The following is a 19,992-nucleotide window of genomic DNA, read 5'->3' as shown; positions in this document are numbered from 1 at the left end:
AGACTACTGTGGCCCCGAAGTGACTGGAAATGAGTTTTAAAAACCTAAATCACAATGTGGTTTGGTTGTTTATTTGGTTTCGCGCTGAGATCTGTAATATTATTGCTCTAAAGGATCAACCTTTAGTGGAGTGGAAATGTTCTGAGAGTCATAAAAGAGGAGAGAAAGCAGACTTTTGACCAGCCACTTTATTTGTCATCATCATCACAATATTTTGACCCGCTGGAATTAAATCTTACTCATTTTTCCAAATCTCTGATAGCTAATCCACTTCATCTTCTTAGAATAATAAAGTAGAATTTAGTTGACTGTTGTGTGGTTGATGTTTGACCCTCTCAAGCAAGTATTCCCAAACTAAAACCTGGCTTGTTTTGAACTCTTGACACATAACCCTCCTTTTACTCTCATTGCTCAGGGATTGAGTCATACTGCGGCGTTTTTTTTTTTCCCATTTTCTAATGCTGGCCTTTACCCTGTGAGCTTCAGCTCCCATTCGTCAAGGACAGACCCACAGCTCAGGGCCCATTAGATGGACAGAGGGGAGTTTTGGGCAGTATGCCAAAGAGCCCCCATGTTCAAGGAGCCAGGGGGGTGCTGATTGACAACACCCAGCAGCCATGAGCACGGGGTCGATGGGAAAGATGGGCAGGTCAGAGAGAGACAGAGAGGGAGAGTTTGAGTTCTCGTGACTGCTGGGTTGGTGAGTGCACCCTACAGCTGCGGCGCTAACAAAAAAAAAAAGACCCTCCGTTTCCCTCCTTTAAATTTATTCTAAGGACACGCTGTGAGTGGAATCGACACCGTGTTGAAGTAGCCATGAAGGTAAACGCAGTAGCAGAAGGTGTCACTGGTGTTTATACAGAGCTGTCATTAGTAGCACTTCTTATCTGCTCGGCGCTCTCACTGTCATTATAACTACACAACGCATATGTCTCTCAGTGGGACCCCCCCTCTCCCTATTTCTTCTATGTCCCCCCCCGACTCTGACAGATGATCCAAACAGCCCAGCACCGACTGGCCGTACTATGCAAGCATGTTACTCCAGGACGTTACAGATAGGCCGCATGCTTCCACTGGTAAGGCTCCTCCGAAATGTCAAAGGTGAGCCGACTGTAGCTGGATGTATACACCAGCTTTCAACAGACGGTCGTATCGAGTTTCTAAAAAATTCAGAACCTGGAAGGACCTGAAACTGGATAATGACTTTCGAGAGATTTGAAAAATGAAATGAGAAACATCAGGGCGTAATTGTTAAGACAAACAAACAGTTTTCAGAGCAGCAGAAACAGATGTTCCAGCCAGCCACCGAAATTCAGCGGGACCAAGCGGTACAGGCTGGAGACAGACAGGGGTGCTCGGAGGTCTGCTTCTTCTCTGAAGATGGTTTGTTTTCTGTTAATGTAATGGAAGTACAGGTTTCAACTAAATATATATGTCTGTTCTGAATATGATAAGGGAATGTAAACTAATACCACACACATGGTGCTTTGAGGAAAAATACACTGTCCAGGCGCTCGCAGATAATGAAAATACCTTGACAGCAGATGGTCAAGAGTGGTTTGTGTGATATAGGACAGACTTTTTGATAGAGACCATGATTTTTTTACTGAAGGAAAAAATGATGTAAGCTCAGATCAAATCTTGATATGTACTATAACCGGTAGGCTTGATGAAAAGACCAAAGGACCATGACAGACTGCAAAATACTTCTGACGTCTGTTTGAGCCTTTTTTTTTAGCCTTACAATTTAAGTTTGTTACTTTCTGTAAATACCCTTTATTACGCGCTCATAATCATCCGAGGGAATGCTTTTTGGCTCACGTAGCTATAATATACCGTACGAGCCTTTTTAACATGACGCAGAACACCACATGCATGAGAGAGAACAAAAAGTTCTCCAGGAGGGTTTGACGTGGCATTTTTTTTACACAATACTCGCCTCTCGCCAAAAACAACTATTTTTCTCATTATTGTCAAGCAAATACATGATGAGACCCATTGTTCCGCGGCCTGTGTCTCATGTAGTTCCCTTATTGATTTCTGAGCCCTAGGGAAGATTTCAGGGGAGTGAACTTCTGAACCGATCCCTTGCTGACAGCTCTCGCAGCAAAACAAAAGTATTTCAGAACATGCGAGGGGATTTTTTTTTTTTTTTGCATCCTCAGCGCTCTTCCTGTTTGCAAGATTCATTTCTTTTTCCCTTCCTGAAACTGACCCTACTAAATATGCCTGACTTAGTCTGTCGCCTCAGCGTGGGCCCCAAGAGTTAGTGTCTTTTTCTTTTTGAAACTGCGAGCAACCACAGCTTTCTATTTCAAATGCTGAACCAATAAGTCACATCTGACATGGGGTTTTTTTTTTTTCTGCGAACCAGAATGTGTGCGCTGTTGAAAAGCCAGCGCGAGGATCAGCAAGACTATATTAAGGCAAAACTAGTGGCTGGCACTCCCCTCTGGCTGACAAACAGGCTACTTGTTTGAAGGGCTGTTTTTCTCCCAGATCAGAGTGTGAGGCAGTGTGGGTACTGCTGCTGCCTGCCTGCCTCCGGGCCTGTGGTTATGGGTGCCATTTTGGGCCATCCCTTCTCCAAGATGTGGCCCCTCAGGGAGCAATGGAACCTCTTATTTATAAAAGATACTCAAAGTGAGAGGAGGAATTTAAGTCTGAAGGATAAAACATATGGTTCGGTCCAGCCTTTCCTGGATTGTTCTGTGAATGTTTGGAGTCGGAGCGGATAACTGCGCATGCTGTGGAGTGTGTTTCTGCCCTCGTGATGAATGGAAACTCATCTCTGGTTTTACTGACTTTAATCAAGCAAAATAAATCACTGTCATCCCTTCGCGGTGCTCTCACACAGTAGCAAACACACACACACAAACCTTCACAAAGAACACACTGAGTTAGCATATGCCACTGGTTCTGTATTATTGCTATGTTTTGCTGTTGTCATGAGGTCGTGTTTCTCTTGGCGGCATCGCAGGCGCTACGTCACCTGCCAAAAGCTCTTCTCACCTCCAACACTGCAGCACTGAGCGGCCTGGACCCTAAACGTGTCGAAGGGGTTTTTTACTATTTGACCAAGAGCCAGAAGTGGAAACTCAGATGATGTGTGTGTTGATGTATCACCACCAAGTTTGTTTTGTGATCTCTCGATTGCCGCACAACAAGCGTGGAGTGTTACAAGGCGAGACGGATAAACATTTAGACAAACTAAATAAAGCATTTACACACTGGATATTTAGCTTTGGGTCCTCAAAGTTGTACGTACAAGGGAGCTGGTTTGTTTGTTTGGGTTTTTGCAAGAGATTTGTGGAATTGGTGAAGAAGACTAATAACCTTTTTACACATGTTTGTTTTTGTTCCGCTGGCTGGCGGTGGAGTTCAGCTTTTTTTGCAGACGAGGCTTTCTGTCCCGTAAATCCTCCCCCCTGTGAATACAGCCGTCGCTCCATTATATTTGCAGAGTCAATTCATCATTCTGAGAAATGAAAATAATCTGTGTACTTTCTTTCTCACGCCTCTCAAATGACAAACAAAGCAAAGGCAAACACCCTCAACGCAAACCCGATTGAGTTTTTCTTTCTGCTCCAGAGTTTCTTGTCAGCGTCTATCTGGACACTCTGTCATTTTGTTTTTGCTGCACATGTTTGAAATTACATTATTTAATATATGTTTTAGTTTGAAAGTACTTTTGGTCGGCAGCCAGGGACCTATCAGGAGGAGACTGAACAGAAACTGTTGTCTGCTTCTTCGCCGCTTGTTGCCGTAGAGACACAAGGAGTGATGGAATCCAGGAGAGTTGGGGAGCGATGGGAGACTGCACTGAAGGGAGAGGAGTGGGGGTGGCTGGATCAGATCATTGCATACCCGTAGTTCACAGCCCACACAACAGCATTTAGAAACACAGATAATGTCTTGACTCCCCTGGAGAAGGTAGACGTTTTCAAGACATTTTGGCAAACTCGATCGTTTTTCCTCCCCTGCATCAACGTGTTTTCCCATCATCTCTCTAATCAAGGCTGATATTGAGGAATGTGAATCTGTGGCCTCTTCTGCCCCGGTGCCACGGCTACACAATCCCCAGCTCCCCTCTCACCTGGCGTGATGAATCAGACTCTTGGCACATGTTGGAGATCAGTGTTATAACACACCCTGGCCCTGCGGGCAAGAAGGCCCTCTTGTGCATTCCTCCTTTCGATCAGAATTACCTTTTTCGTCTGAGCAGACGTTCCCCTGTGGGCTGAAAGGCCTGTGAAATCAGCCGGAAGGGCCCAGAGTGCTCCAACAATGGGGAAGGGTTGTTAGTTACATGCGCTTTGCAAAAGGTCTCGAGGTGGCCTTGTATGGTGGTGATACCCGGGGATCTGTTTCCAGTGTCCGAGGCCGCTATTGAGTTTCGCCCCTGTGGTTAATCCCGCTGTTCAGGACCTTGGGAAACAACCGTACCTCCCCACCCTCCCGTCCCCCCCCTCACAGATTCCCAGGAAAAACAAGACATTGCAGAACAATCTCCAATTAAGATGGGTCTTACATACTGTACCATTCAGTTCCCACTCTCTCTCTCTCCCCTCAGTCTCAATCTTTCTACCTCCCTCCCTTTCTCTCCCCTCTCCGCTCTCTGTTTGTGTCCTCGGCCAACAAGCCTCGGGGTGGAATTAACGCTGTCTCCCAGGTCCCGGCCCTGGCACTTTGGGAGGGTCGGGCTTTGGTGAACGGAGGCGTTGGGAGAGGGGGGGAGGTGGTGGTGGTGCTGGGAGGGGGAATGTGTGTCCTTGGTAAACAGGGCTTTGTGGGATGTGACTGTCTGATCCCCCGGGGCCTCTCCTTTCATTCCTCCTCTCGTCTGATCCCACACCACGGCGGTGTCGTCAGGGCTGCGGCGTCACCAGGCTCTGGGACCCGCTTGGCCCCGCTGTCACCCTGCGCCTCCCGGACTGCTGATGCCGTGTCCTCCCGCAGACACGCACACACACAGTGTCTGAAAAGCAGACTGTCCTTCAAGACATATCTCATTCGTCTTCTGCACACTCACAGACACGTAAATGATTTATTAAGGAGACTTGCGTTACCTCTCTGCAGGACGTCAGGTTCAGACGAGGGCGTTTATTTTGTATTATGGATCGACTAAACCACTCGAATGTGATTTGCTCCTCACTTGTCATTGTAAAACAAAAAGGACCCTCCTAATTCCCTTAGTCGATTCCAAATCAAGTCTTTCTTTTCTATTCTCTCTCTCCTTCTTTCTATCTGTTTTTTTTTTTTTAGCTCATTCTCCTTCTCTAAGTCTGTCCCACTTTTAATAACGTCTCAGTCTTTAATCAGACAGAGTTAGGCTGTACCAGAGGCCCAGTGTTTCCACTCATTAGTTTCCTCTGTGGCCCCAGGCTGCCTCAGTGGGCTCACCCAGACCAATAGAAGAAGCCCATAATGGTCCCCTAGAGTCTCTTCTCTCAGGAGGCTCTTCCCAAGTTCCTGCGCCCGAGCTGAATGTAGTTAGGCTGAATCATCAGTCAGTTTTGGCAGACGTGGAAACGAGCTCAGCCATTATCTGTATGTCTCTATCTCTGAGCCAAAAAAAGAGGGAGGAGAAATGAGTCGAGACTTGGCAACTTTTCACCTCCCAGTGAATGTTTCACCTCTTTATACCCCCTTCTCCTTTTACTCCTCTCCCAGAGAGCTTTTCTTTCTATTTTCTCTCATACTGGTGCAGTGCCCATTCAAAACGTGCCCGTTCGGAACGAGCTGCAATGCAATGAAAAATTAATACTATTGATGTGAGGTTTGAATGAGTTTATACACCAACAACATGAAAGAAACTTACATTGTATTATACACAGATGTTAAGTACTGTAGTAGTGAATCTTTTCTTATTTCAAGTATAATGAGCGCTGCATTTAAAATACATAACAGAGAGCTTTTGAAAAAAATGTGCATCCTAAAATAAAGTGGATCAATCATATTGGGTTCTTGGATCGTTTATTTTCTGTGGCTTCAGTCAGGATCACTTGAGTGGGTATATTTGCTCAAAAGATTTGTGCTTATATGAGACATTCTGGTTTTGAACTGCCCGTGGGAAGTAGCCTAAGAGTCTGTCCATTCTTGATTAAAAGCTGTGTTTTCGCTGTCTACTTTTCTCTTTTTAGAGCATGCCATGTGAAAAAACTTCTCCCTGACTCGCTGTACAGCTCTGATCGCCAGCTGTGCTTATGCTTATGGTTTTATTATTATGGAGTACCTAAAATCTGATTTTTTTTTTTTTGGGTGAAAACAACTCATACAGGGGCTTGAGGGTTTAATGATCACTGGCACTCAATATTTTCAGTAGTTTTTTCGTTATTTGACTATTATTCAGATCATTGCAATTTCCAGTTAGGCCCTATGCAATTTCCAAATCATCAAATTTGATCCTGTGTAAGAATATCCACTTGCACTAATCCAGATTCATTTCTAGATTCAGAGAAATGCTCCACTCCAGCAGTGGAGGACGGTCACACCTTCAACACCCTGCTGTTTTTACTCCTGGACAGCATACTCCGCGCCCAGACACAGAGCTGAGTGGCTCACTGTTCGCTTGTTTATTCACAGTTTATTAATATTAGACATGTCGCCTGTCCAAGCACACCATGTACTATACTTACTTTACTTTTCTCTGACTCGCTGTACAGCTCTGATCTCCGGCTGTGCTCATGACATGCAGTCGCAGAGCCTTGAAGCCCCGCCCCCCCCTGCTGCAGAGCTGAGCGGCTCGTTGTTCACTTTTTTATTAATTAAAGTTTATTAATATTGAATGTATTGCGTGTCCAAATTGCACCTAATTTGACACTGCATTTCCTTGGGTCCCTAGCAATACAGCTGCCAAGTGTGAAGTAGATCGGATGAATGGTTCTTGAGATATGCAAAGGACAAACATACATACATACAAACATACATACATACATACATACATACAGACAGTCCTTGCTAGTTAAATGCTATTCCCCCATTGCCTCTCATCTTTTTGTTTTGAATTTATCTCCCATCTCTTGTGTGTGTGTGTGTGTGTGTGTCTCTGTCTTTCTCTGTGAGTCTGTCTCTCTCTCTCTTTCTCTGTGGAGCTGAGGAATGTGTGCGCTGCAGATCTTCTGTCAGTGAGATGTGGGGCGAGTGCAGACAGGTTTGGGGTATAGCATGTGAATCAGCTTCAATGTGCAGGTCAGATTAGACCATCATACCAGAAAGGACTTGCTCTTTCTCTTACACCCCACTGCTCCCTTATCCTTAATATCTTTATCTCTAACTCTGAACTTCAATCCCAGGTATTTGTTTCAATTATCCTATTTTTTTTTTGAACAAGATAAACCTTTCAGAATTTCTGGATTTGCACCAATCCAGTATTGATTGCCAGAGCAGTCAGGATCGGCCCCTGTTATCGGATCAGCAGTGGAGCTGCTTCATGATGTTTGCCGTTGGCTTTCATTCAGCTGTGCAGTCTTGTGAAGCGGAGAGGCCAGGCCCCTGCCTCAGTCAGCAGCACCAGTTGTGACCTGTTCTTCCTCTGCCCTCCAGGTCTTTGATGCTCCACCGCGTTGCTTTTGTCCCTGTTTACCCAATATGACAGGGATATGGGCCAGCCCCACATGGGGGCAGATGGGGCTTTAAGTAGTTCCTGCCAAGGACTCCAAAAAGGAGTGCAGGTGCTAACCCCCCCCAGAACCTGAACCCCTTTCCTTTCCCTGAGGGCAGCCTGTCAGGCTGTTTATTTTCTCCTGTGTCATCACCAGGAATCCCTCTTGTCCTGTGAGGGAAAAGATGGTGCTATTCCTGTGTCTGAGTTTTGTATTACTCTCAAGGTGGATAAATAAAGGTGCTGCCTCTCTATAGTATATCTCTACTATGAATTCCCTTGGAAGGGAGCACGGAAGATAAAGGTTACAGAGTAAGCGAGGGATGCCTAGGAAGACTGCTGTTTTTCCTCGCTTTCACACACTTAAGCCAGGTGTCAGTCAAAAATGTCCCAAACATACATGGTCAAACCCCCCACCCAAAAAAGAGAGGAACTTTTCCACTTGAACTCACTGACACTAGCCCCATTTATTTTCATAAACTGTCCCTGTGTCTGTATATCAGCTTTCAACGGCCCAGAGTCTGTATGCAAGATGTCTCTTCAATTTATAGCTGGTTGACCTGTCTTGAAAACGGCCCTGCATCTACAACGTAAGTGTAAAAACAGAGTAACACAAGATCAGATTTGGGCCAGGAGGAGGAAATCTGGAGCAGGAATTTTTTCCGTTAAGTAGTATGGTCTGGAGTTTTGGATAAAGAGAGCAGAGCAGTGAGAGAGTGGGCTGGCTGGCTGCAGATCAGCGTTGGACCAGAGGAGACGGCTCTCAGGCTGATCAGACTTCATTTTACAGGGACTTCCCCTTTGTCAAAGGGCCACTCCAGCTTTTGTCTGGGCGTCTACTCAGGAGGAAGCAGGGCTTACCTTTCCATGCAGCCAGTGCTGCCAGCATCAGTACGATTCTCTGTGATGAGGGATACAAGATATCCTCACAGTGTCTGTCTCCACTGAGGCGGCTTCATGGTGGCGGATGTCAGAGGAAAGCCAAACAGATAAGATGGAGGAATGATGCCCCTGTGTTTCCTCGTTGCGCCAGATCAATGGGCCAGATAGGCAGCTGTGTGTGTGTTTACACAAGGGCACCCAGTCGCTGCTTTAATGCCCATCTGCTACGCACACTGGGAGGAAGTAACGGGTTAAAATAAGAGAGAGTGAGGTAGATAGAGAGGGAGTTACAGTATCAGCTCCGGTTTCTCATACTGTGTGCCAATATACCCGTGCCTAGCTGTGCATTTTTATAGCTGTGTTGTTATTATTGTAATTATATATCATTATTCCGGCAGAGAGAGAAAGATAGTTTCCACTGATGACATGGGGGCAGTGTGCGGGGCCTGTTGCAACTCGTGGGATGGAGAAACGCTAGCCTGCAAGATGTGGGTTTGATCCGCCTGAATGAGCTTGCACACACTCAAACCAGAGCCTGTAGTACAGCGCGTACACCACGTACCGTACACAATGTAGTATGTTAGTATGTTTAGTATGTTAAATCCTAAAGTCAGATCACAGATTGTTCACAGTAGCAGTTCAGCCAGAATCATGCTGAAATTTGTTACTACTGACAGAGATTTATTGTTTTTACCTGTTTTTATTCTTTTAAGCACTTTTACACCTGTTTTGTGTGGAATGTTTGGTAATGTGTGTGTATAAGCAGTGAAATGTGTGTGTGTGTGTGTGTGTGTGTATGTGTGTGAAACTGAGAGAGCTGGAGGTGACCTCTGGGGCTGGTCCAGGGCCACCAGACACCCGCTGGTTCACCCTCTCTCTGCTCTTCTCTGACCTTTGACCTCTGGGTGAGAAGGGGGCGTGAGCCAGGAGCTGGGAGAGTTTATTATTTCCTGCCTCTTCTCTCCTCCTCCTCCTCCTCCTCCTCCTCCTCCTCCTCAGGATGCCATCAGAGACAGAGACAGAGAGAGAGAGAGAGAGAGAGCGAGATGAACAGAGTGAGAATGAGTATATGAATAAAGCATCTGTGTCTCAGTGGAAAGACCATAAAGGAGCAAACGTCCTTCTAGCATCTCTCCAAACTACCGCTGGAACTGCAACTCAATTTGTCAGTCAACAGAAAATAAATCAATGATAATTTTGAAAACATATTAACAGGTAAAGTCATTTGTTAAGCAAAAACGTCTTTGCTGCTTTTCTCTGTTTTTTTATATAATTTAAATTTGAATATCTTTGGGTTTTAGACTGTTGTACTGACAGAAACAACTTGCATTCTTTGAAATTGTGATGGCCATTTTTCACAGTTTTTGTAGCTCTACTCCAACTAATCTACTGGGACCCAGAAGCCGTACTGCAACCTTCAGAGGAGGCTAAACAAACTGACCCGCTTGATTGTCGAGCAGATGAAACAATGTTTAGGTTAGAGAACGAGTGTAAGAAACCTGTTCAGCTTCACCGATCCCACCCAGACATCATCCTTTTAATTTGACCCACCCTTCAGTCCCGGTCGGCCCTTCCGCTAACATCTGCGAGCCACTGAAGCGCCAGTGTGAATATCACAGCTGGACGGCCATTGTCCCTTCGGCCTCAGGCTCAAACCCTGGTTACCAACCAGGAACCTGGGATCAAAGCCTGCCCGGATTACTCTTAGAAAAAGGAGGAGGAGGTGCCGCAGTTGGAGGGGGTCGGGTTGAAAAGGATAGAGGAATGCTCCTAATTACGTGCCCTCCACTTCTTTTCTATCTCTCCCTTTGGCTCTTCTCTTGTCTCCCTCTGTGTGTCTGGGCCTGCACTTCAGGCTACAGTGAACCTATGAGGAAGCAACACAGTGTGACAAGAGAGTGATATTAAGAGTGAGGCGACAGTCTCTCCACAGTCACTCCATTAGCGGGAGATCTCAGCAGCCCAGTGGGAGAGAGGGGCAGGGTGGCAGAGAGGCTGGACATTCCAGCCTCCGTGGAGACACCGAGGTGGGTGAGAAGAGGGGTCAGAGGAGAGGGTGTGAGATGGAGATCAAGGAGTGTGTAAAGGGGATGTGTCGTGAAGATTAGGAGGATTGTCGTACAGGATTCATTTGGAACCTAATAGATTTTTCCCACTGAGATCCACCTTTGAAATCCTCCGCCAGCTTGTTTTCCTGATCATTTTTGTCTTTCTCATCCTTTGCCGTCATGCTGTCATGTTTCCCTGCAGAGCTCTGGTTTGACGTGTTCCTCCTTCTCTTCTGTGTGTTGCAGGTTTGCCGAACAGTCGAGGGCGTGCGTGCTGGGCAACACGGCTGCTGGCAGGGGTCAAAGTGCACCATGGACAGTGGCCTAAGGGTCCTCCTGTCCACTGTGCTGTGTCTCAGCCAGTCCCTGCTTATCAGCTGCTCATGTAAGTTGCTGTCCTACTCTCAGCTTCACACGGATGGGAGTGGTGAGATCCCTTTTCCTAAAAGAACCTCCTAGTAGTCGCTGTATGATATCTGCGCTGGTTGGAATTAGCGAGCAGCTTTTAAGCATCTTTCAGCTCTTTGTTTTGGTTTTATGGCCTGCAAATTGTGCCCTATTTAACCATTTAACCATTTAACCATATTTAACCACTGGATACTGCCTACCCAGCACCAAATAGCAGATAAATAGTGAGGTGAAACCCAGTGAGTTAACAGCAGGGTGAATATTGGACCCATGATTCATCATGTAGACAAATGCATGACTCCAAATGAGTGTTGTTCCTTGTCTGCTTGGATGTATAACAGGAAACCGTTTGCTACCATATTTGACATAACTACTTTATCACTTTAAGGTATAATATGCCATATGATATGATAGGGCTTGATGTGGAGTTCCTCTGCCTCTAGAATACCAAAAGTAAAGTATCACAGCTTTAAAGCCATAATTTGTGATTTTTTTTTTTTTCATGCTCAAGGCTTATTTTGCAGTTCTAAACTAAACATCTGGTGTTGGGTAGGTCTGTTCTTTTGGCAGAAAGCTAAAGAAACAGATTACAATGATAGCCATAATGGCAGCAAAGCAAAGGTTGTTGCCTCCTGACATTCAAGCTTAATTAAGAGAAAAGAAAATGATGTCAGCATTAGCCACATGGTTTCACTGATAATAGATCTTTTTCATTTTTACAGCAAAAACAACGCAACAAAAGCCTCTCCGAGATGTTGCACATTTAAAGGGTCGGTTCACCCAAAATACAAGAAAACCATACAGTATTTCTCACTTATCACATAGCACACAGTGTTAGTTTCAGTTGTCCAGGTTTTTGAGACATCAGATTTCTTTGACCACCACAAAAAAAAAATCTGTTCAGCTCCTTGAACTATGGTGGAAACAGAAATCTATGCATGTCTTAAAAGCAGTAGAGGTAAATGAGAATATATGTTCTTATGTAATTTGGGTAAATCGACCATTGGCCAGAAAATACTTGTTTGTCCACATTCAACAATCTAAACCAGTTTTTTTTCTCCCCTTTTGTTTCCTTATCAGCTCAATATCCCTCTTTCCGCTCTGAGCCGGCCTCCTTGGTTCAGAGTCATGGCTCTGTCGCTCGTCTGCACTGCTCAGTAAGCCCTCCATCGGCGGTGGTTTCCTGGCGCTTCAGAGGCCTTCCCCTGGATCCCGGCACCCTGCCCGGTGTGGAGCTGAATGGAGGTTCCCTCGCCATCTCCTCCCTTAAGCCCAGCCATGCCGGCGTCTATCAGTGTGTAGCACGCTTAGACCACGGGCCGGCTATCGCCAGCCGCTTCGCGCGTGTGGCCATAGCAGGTACGGATGCAGAGAATTACCCTTTTGTGCATACTTCTACTCACTTCAAAGCTGGGCGGTAAAGAAAGAAAGGAAGTTGCTTTGAGAAAAGGAAGGCCATTTTGTGAGTATGCAACACTTAGAAAGAATGCCTGTCTTCAGCTGCCTGCTGCTGAGTGGCGGAGGGAAGGAAGCAGTAGGAGTTTTTACTCGGGCACCCTTCCAGATGCCTCTCAACCGGTATCCTTAATGAGCCTTGGGCTTTCCTGTGTAGTGTGTTATGTTCCTGCTGGGATGCTGCTTGCCGTTGGACAGTACACTAAGCGGTTGACCCTGATCTGGAACTGTATCAGACATGAATAGAATCACTCACTGCAACAATAAACAAACCCAGTGATCCAACACAAACATCTTGACCCAAGTAGCACTATTCGTCTTTGTTCTCGACCGCGCTGAAAGTCCAATATGCTGCACAGAGAGTGAGTTTAACTAAAAAAGACTCTTCTTTTTCTTTTGTCCTTTGCAGAAATATCAGAATATGAAGATGGCCGACGGCGGTCATTATCAGTGCGGGAAGGCAGCACTGTTCGCATAGAGTGTCCTCTACCGCACAGTGTCCCTCCAGCCCTGCCGAGGCTAAGGGTACGAGGGGAACGGATAGAAGTGTCAACAGGTATGTTTGAACCCAGAGTATAAATATAAAAGTTTCCTCTTATGTTTTTTGGAATAATTCCTTTCACTAGATATGATGAGATATGCTGTAAGGCAACAGAAATTTGAAGATTTTACTTTACTATTAATATCGTTCACATCTCATGGTATTAGCGCATTGTAGGAAATGTTGCAAATCAATAAGCAGGACTTCTTTATGGCAACATAAAGGTGTGATGGAGTTCCTTGATTTGACATTTATTTGATTTTCCAGAAAATACACTACTTCACAATATATATCAATATCACATTTCATCCATATTGCTCACCCCTATTGGACACACGATCTTTATAAGCTTCTGTGCTACCACTGAAACTTCTGTATCCTTCTCTTTTCAGATGACTATTTAGTTCTTCCGTCTGGGAACCTCCAGATTATCTCCGTATCAGCCCAGCACCAAGGCATGTATAAATGTGGTGCATACAACCCTGTTACAGGAGAAACCGTCATGCAGCCTCATGGTACCAAACTCTCAGTCAGATGTAAGTCAGATAACGTTTAATTTAAGTATCTCACCTGCGTTTTCTGTTATTTTTACTAACATGCCTTATTTTATTTTTTTGGATAGATTCAGACCCCTCCTCACCCGTGTTGATAACTTACCCCACCGCCCCCATCACCGTGTCGCTGCAGCAGTCACAGCCGCTCACGTTGGAGTGTATCGTGTCTGGTAGTCGTGCACCGGCGGCCGTATGGTTTAAGAACGGGAAGGAGTTCACGCTGGGGCCTTCTCACCAACTACAGCACAACAACCTGGCTTTTGTTACAGTGACAAGGAGTGATGAAGGAAGTTACACCTGTGCTGCTGAGACCGAGAGAGGGACTGTGATCAGTGCCAACTATACTGTGAATGTTCTTGGTAAGAAAAGGATAAGAAATGTTTTGAAACTTTTTGCAACAGAGACATTGACGGTGAAGTTACTCTTTCATCCTCCCCTCCACAGAGCCTGTGTCCGTCACGCAGGGCCCGACCAACCAGCTCGTCTCTCCCGGCTCCTCCGCTCGTTTCACCTGCGTAGCAAGAGGAAACCCCTCCCCAAACATCACCTGGCTGTTCAACGCTGATCCCGTCACCCCATCGCACCGCTTTCAGATCTCTGGATCTTCACTTGTTATCGCAGACGTGACGCCGCAGGATGACGGCGTGTATCAGTGTCTGTTGGACAATGGGATTAGCTCGGCACAGTCGTTAGGCGTCCTTACAGTGCAATCAGGTATGCCTCTATTAGTCATGTTGTAATGATTAAACATATAGTCTATAAAATGTAAGAAAATAAGAAAAAAATGCCTCTTAGAAGTTCCCAGAGCTGAAGATGACATGGTGCAAAACCCAGAGATATTTAATTTACAATTATGAAAATTCAGAAAAGTAGCAAATCCTCATATTTAAGAAGGTGGAACCAGGGATTGATTTCAAAATTATGTATTCACTGTCAAGCGACTAATTGTTTCAGTACGACTTATAGACATATGCTTGTTTCTAAAACCTCCTCAACCCCTCTGCTCCCATCATTACTCTTTGATTTCCCTCAAAACACTCAAAACAAGGTAAAACTGGATCCAGTGCTGCATTGTCACTATGTAACACTCTGAGATCATGACTAAAACTTTGTTCTGTGAGTTTGCACTTTGACGCCTGATACCAAACGAAGCAGGTTGAGAGAAGCAGCGTAATTATAAATTGTTACAGAAACTCTTGGTAGTGTTGGAAAGGGTTAAGGCCTAGGGTTAAGGCATCTTACCAGGCAGGATCTCTGTGGGCCTGCGTATACAGTATCTGCAGGGAGTCCTTGCTCTGTGAGTGTGTGTGTGTGTGTGTGTGTGTGTGTGTGTGTGTTTTTCTGAGGGCCGGTAGGAGAGGCTTGGCCAAGGCCGCCCTCCTCCTGAGCCTTGAACTGAGCTTGAGCGTGAGAGTGAGCTTTGTGCACGCCGTCGGGGATAAGCCCCCGGACGCTGGAATGTAAGGAGTAGCCGTGAAGGGTTATGACGAGGACCAGACCACCCAGCTGTCAACATCATACACAACTGCCTTTTATTTATTAACACATCACAACCCTCCCCCTCCACCGTTCTCCCCCCCCCCCCCCAAGCCTCCCCTCTTCTCCCTCCTCAGCCGCTCTATACTAGGGCCCCATTCCTCAGCTCGCCCCTCTATCTGCAGAATGATTAATACAGCTACATGCAGTACATAGGGAGTACAAATCAGACAGGATAGAGTGGGTTTGCTGCATAACATTTGCTCCCCCCCTACAGACCAAAGGAAGAAGAATGAGATTTAATATCTTTTTAGGTTTAATAACACCATTTATACACAAAAACAGAATGTGAAGCTGATAAGAGGGATGTACTCAGCAGTGAGGTCAGTTTGCGTTGGGTCGTTTTTTTGGGTACCAGGTACCGAAGCTTATCAAATGCCCATTGCATTCAAAGTAAACAGTATTGTTAGTGGGTGTTCTCCGTCATTGTAATTAATCGCAGAAAACAATCTGAAATATATTTGGTTTTCTGTTTGGCATTGTTATTTCTGTCACCATGACAACCCCCCGCTTTCATCCGATTTAGATGAATGTGCCACAGGGGAGATGCGGCGTCCTTATTCCGTCATTTTATTGGCTGTCTCCTTCCTGTCATTCTCATCAACACCCGCTGGGCTCTCCGGTTTCCAAATAACCAAACTGACAGCTCTGCCATAGCGACAACTAGTGCTAGAATTAATATTTTATCAGCTGATTTACTGAAAATTATTCAACAATTGTAATAATTGATTAACAAGTCACCTATCAAGCAAAAAAGCAAAGTATTCTTTAGTTTTAGCTTTTAGAACTTTTAATATTTCTTGCTTTTTATGTCACTGTATATTGGATATCTTTATATATATTGGATTTAAAGACATCACCTTGTGTACCTTGTGGAAATTGTGATAGGCCTTTTTCACAATTTTCTGATATTTTCTAAACCAAATTAAGAGATAAATTGACAAAACAACCGATAGATTAACGGATAATGAAAGTAATCATTAGTTATAGCCCTAATGCAACTGCTAACTCTTCACCACATCGCTGATAGAAAGGAGATACTCAGACATCTATAAAAAAATACATCCACAAGTCCTTCAGTGAGCTGAGCTCAGTTCAAACTGAGGCTCTCATCTCTGCCGGTAATCCTCCGTGATTTACTATCCCATTTACTCCCAGGTGTTCTTCTCTAATGGACTGACCTTTTTTTTTCTGTGACGGACCTGGCAGCATATCTCTGTCCAGGTGTAGTAGCACTTACTCAACAAGATATATCATTCCTCTCCATCAGATGGTGAGAATGCTGCCTGTGGCCTTAATTGCCTCCTCTCATATCTCAGTGTGGTGAAGGAGGAGCCCCGGCCGTGGTGAAACTATGAGTCAGAGTTGTGGAGAGGCGAGAGCGGTGCAGGGCAAAGGGAGGGACAGAGCAGGAGAGTGTGTAGGACTGGATGTAGTGCTGGGGTCTGATTCTCTTCGGTATTTTAATGGTTGGCGTGTGGAATGTGTGGCAGCTGGCCGTAGTCCCAGGATCAGGTCTAGTGTTACCAGCTCCGGGCCTGTTTGTTTTACAAAGTGAACCGGTGCCGCAGACGCAAAAAAACTTGCCTGAAAGTGGACCCAGTACCCTACACTGTTTCTCTGTGGCAAGCCTCGCTGCTTTAACCTCCTTATTCACTTGTTTAATATCCAATCATGGTGCTCTCTGACCCCAGCGCTGTGGCTCAGAGTTGAGAGGTCCCTGCTCACGTAGGCTGTGCTCAGTGTCCTCTGAACGTCTATGAAAAATTCCACCCGGGCTCTGCCAAAACTGTGTCAGCCATAATAAGGCTCCCAGCTTGCATAATTTGCCCAGGTGGACTGCTCTGGCTCTGGCATAGATTTATGAAAAAAAAAACAAACAAAGCATGATTATGTAGCGCTGCAGAGATCCAGGTTTTCTTGTTATTTTATGTAGATTAAAAGTCTTGTTCCAAATGTAAAACTTTCCAGTGTTGGTTGTCCTCTGTAGACATGTAGTGCCACCTCACTGAGTTACATTTAGGAATGGAACAATTTATTGTGGCACAGCATACTGCGTACAAAAACATGACCATATGCAGTGTGGAGCTACGATACCTTGCAATACTAATTAAATGTGATTGGTTGTTACTCCCAAAAGGTAATTAGTTTTATGTGTATGGTGCCAGCAGTTAAATGTCACCATATACACTTTGACCTCTGACTGTTGTCAGAAGTCACAGCTGCTGCCTGAAGATGCTGATAAGCTTATTGACTTAAAAATGTTACTTACTTACCTCAGGAATCATATCATCTAGACATTTTAGTCATCATATTGTAGATAAAGAAATGCTCTATGTCTATTTATTGCATTTTTAGCTAAAATCTTTATTAACGACTATTATAAAAAAGGACTGGTGACACCTGAATACCTAAAAAAGAGTAAAGAAAGGATTTAATTCAGTCACATTTAGTTGTTATTACAGCTTTGTGAAAAGTATTGTGTATTGTACCAAAACATGCGTTATATTTTAAGCCTTTTCCCTCCTCACAGATCCACAGCTGAGCTCCACCAGCGGTGTGATGCTGGAGGTTTCACCGTCACTCCACCCCATGCAGAGCGATGAAGGCCACGAGCGCTTCCTAACCGAGGAAGAAGGCATACACGACACAATCAACCTGCCGGCCGACCGCAGCGTCGACCGCCCCACTCCAGAGGCGCCGATCATCATCAGCCCGCCTCAGACTCACAAACCCGACGTGTACGACCTGGAGTGGAGGGCGGGGCGTGACGGAGGAAGTCCGATCAATGCCTATTTTGTCAAATACCGTAAGGTGAGTTGGGATGAACTATCTCGTCTACCGAAGAGAAAAATATGCGCTGTTCTGTTTTCACCTTTTCTATTTAAAGACAGATTTTTAGTGTTACCGCAAGTACATGAGTTTTTCCTGAAGTGTTTTGCTGTAATTTGTTCATTAAAAATAAAAAAAGGTAAGACCAGGACCTGGACTGACTGAAAGGCTGGTCATTTCCTCTTTAAAAACCTGTTTTTGCTTCAGTAATAAGCTCACTCTGACTATAAAACTGCACCGATACTAGTTAAGTCTTTGTTGGCAGCGGGAGTCACTTTTGCTGGAGTTGGAAATTATGACAGAAATCTCACAGGCATTGTTTCTGAGGCCGTTCCCTGCTATTATTCAAGCTCGAATGGAACTGTGGAGGATTATAGACCGACAGATGATTTTGTTTTTCTCTCTGTCATTTTTAGTCATGTGTTTGTATTTGTCTATGTGTGTGTGTGTGTGTGTGCGTGTGCGCGTCAGGTCGATGAAATGGGAACAGTGGTGGGGAGCTGGTATACGGTTCGCGTCCCTGGCAGTGAGAAGACCCTGCGGCTGTCAGAGCTGGAGTCCTCCAGTCTCTATGAGGTGCTGATGGTGGCTCGAAGTTCAGCAGGAGAAGGCCAGCCAGCAATGCTCACTTTTCGAACTGGCAAAGGTTGGTGCAACCACTGGCTTGTAAAGAAAAATCCACATTTGAACGCTGTAAGAACAACAACTATTGGTGTACTTTGCTTTCCTGTGTGCATTAGGCTGTTTAGTGTTTCTTGTCTTGACTGGAATACATTACTTTAACCCCATTTCCAACAAAAATTTCAGCTTCTTAAAACATCAACAGTAAATGTCAGATTTTGGTGTCACAGTCAAAGCGCATCTGGTCCGTTCTGGACTCCACATTTAGCTCTGATGTTAAACAGACATTCGGGAAGAAATTTATAGGAGAAGAAGCAGAAACACAAATCACTTTCTCCACTGATAACAGTCTCATGCAGAAAAAATGCAAAGTACAGTGCTTTTTTAGAGTCTGCTAACTGAAGTAGAAGCAAATGAAACTCAATGACGCTGAATGACTGGAAGCAGTTTTTAAGATTTTTGTTTTTCAGACAAATAAAAATAAGAACAACCGCAAATGTTCTAAAAACTAACAATAATGCTATACCACAGCATGGTTGAAAAAAAAAAAATGTTCCTAGGTCAGAAATATGTAAAATACAGCCAGGAACCACGGATATGATTGTGGCCCAATGATGGCTCTCAAAATCCAGGCCTTTTACCAAAAAATGCCAACCAGTCCAAAATTAGGTTCTTATGTCCAGATGCAGCTGGAAACACCAGAACACTGCCACCTCCCCTAAGAAATATTTTACTTGACCCAAAAAAAGTTCTGGTATTTTCAGTAAAATGTATCTCTCTACATGATGCTTGTTTCAAAGCCTCCTCACTAGCAGGAATATGATTCTGGTGGCAAAATACTGAATCCAAATCCATTTTTTTAAACTAATAAATATCAGAATCAGACTTAAAGAGCCACCAAATGTAATCAGGATGTAAATGAGAGAATTCAAATCCTCCTCAGGTCATTAAAAACCTTAAAATACACAGAAACAACCTAACAGACATGACTTTTGTGTCCTCAGTGGTTAATAATTATTGTTCTTTAAGTTGTGCTTAAGAATCAATCTATGATTAGTGGTTTCATATGCTTGTTGTGCTCCTGAAAGCTTAAACTAGACGTTCACATCACACACTGATTCCAACAACAACATAGCGTAGCTACGGAGTAGTCAAATGGAAACCTGAGACCCCACCCTGATAAAACCAGAACAGCTCCGGAAACCAGGAGGAAATTTCAGATTTCAGAGGCAACATCCGGAGCTGTTCCATGTGCTTTCGGTGGAAGTGATAGCCCTGAAGACCTGTCGGACCTTGTTTTCTTACTCCCAGCTTTTCTTTTTCCTCATTCAGAGAAGAGCACCTCCTCCAACAAGAATCCCTCAAAGCCTCCCGTCATCTCGATGCCCCCCAAAGCTCCAGAGGACAAAACCCCCAACACACACTTCGGAGTCGTCATACACGACAGAGGTAGGGGTGGACACACACGCGCATACTCGTTAGCTTTCTGCGAGCTCCTGTTTTGCTGCTGCG

At 44.8% G+C, this 19,992-nt stretch overlaps 1 protein-coding gene across 1 annotated transcript in view; it reads left to right on the top strand.

Moving 5' to 3' along the window:
- Positions 1–19,992, top strand: part of cdon (cell adhesion associated, oncogene regulated) — a 34,123-nt gene that overhangs the window by 4,379 nt on the left and 9,752 nt on the right. The window contains exons 2-10 of the mRNA XM_067595298.1: positions 10,780–10,918; positions 12,022–12,300; positions 12,806–12,952; positions 13,330–13,473; positions 13,560–13,850; positions 13,936–14,205; positions 17,561–17,841; positions 18,331–18,505; positions 19,813–19,929. Coding sequence (XP_067451399.1) covers positions 10,846–10,918; positions 12,022–12,300; positions 12,806–12,952; positions 13,330–13,473; positions 13,560–13,850; positions 13,936–14,205; positions 17,561–17,841; positions 18,331–18,505; positions 19,813–19,929 — 1,777 coding nt within the window. The 5' untranslated portion in view covers positions 10,780–10,845. The remainder of the gene's footprint in view (positions 1–10,779; positions 10,919–12,021; positions 12,301–12,805; positions 12,953–13,329; positions 13,474–13,559; positions 13,851–13,935; positions 14,206–17,560; positions 17,842–18,330; positions 18,506–19,812; positions 19,930–19,992) is intronic.

This window comes from Thunnus thynnus, chromosome 7 (assembly GCF_963924715.1).
Source record: "Thunnus thynnus chromosome 7, fThuThy2.1, whole genome shotgun sequence".
Taxonomy (NCBI): domain Eukaryota; kingdom Metazoa; phylum Chordata; class Actinopteri; order Scombriformes; family Scombridae; genus Thunnus; species Thunnus thynnus.
The sequence above is the reverse complement of the archived record's forward strand: the minus strand, read 5'-3'. Positions and strand labels throughout refer to the sequence as shown.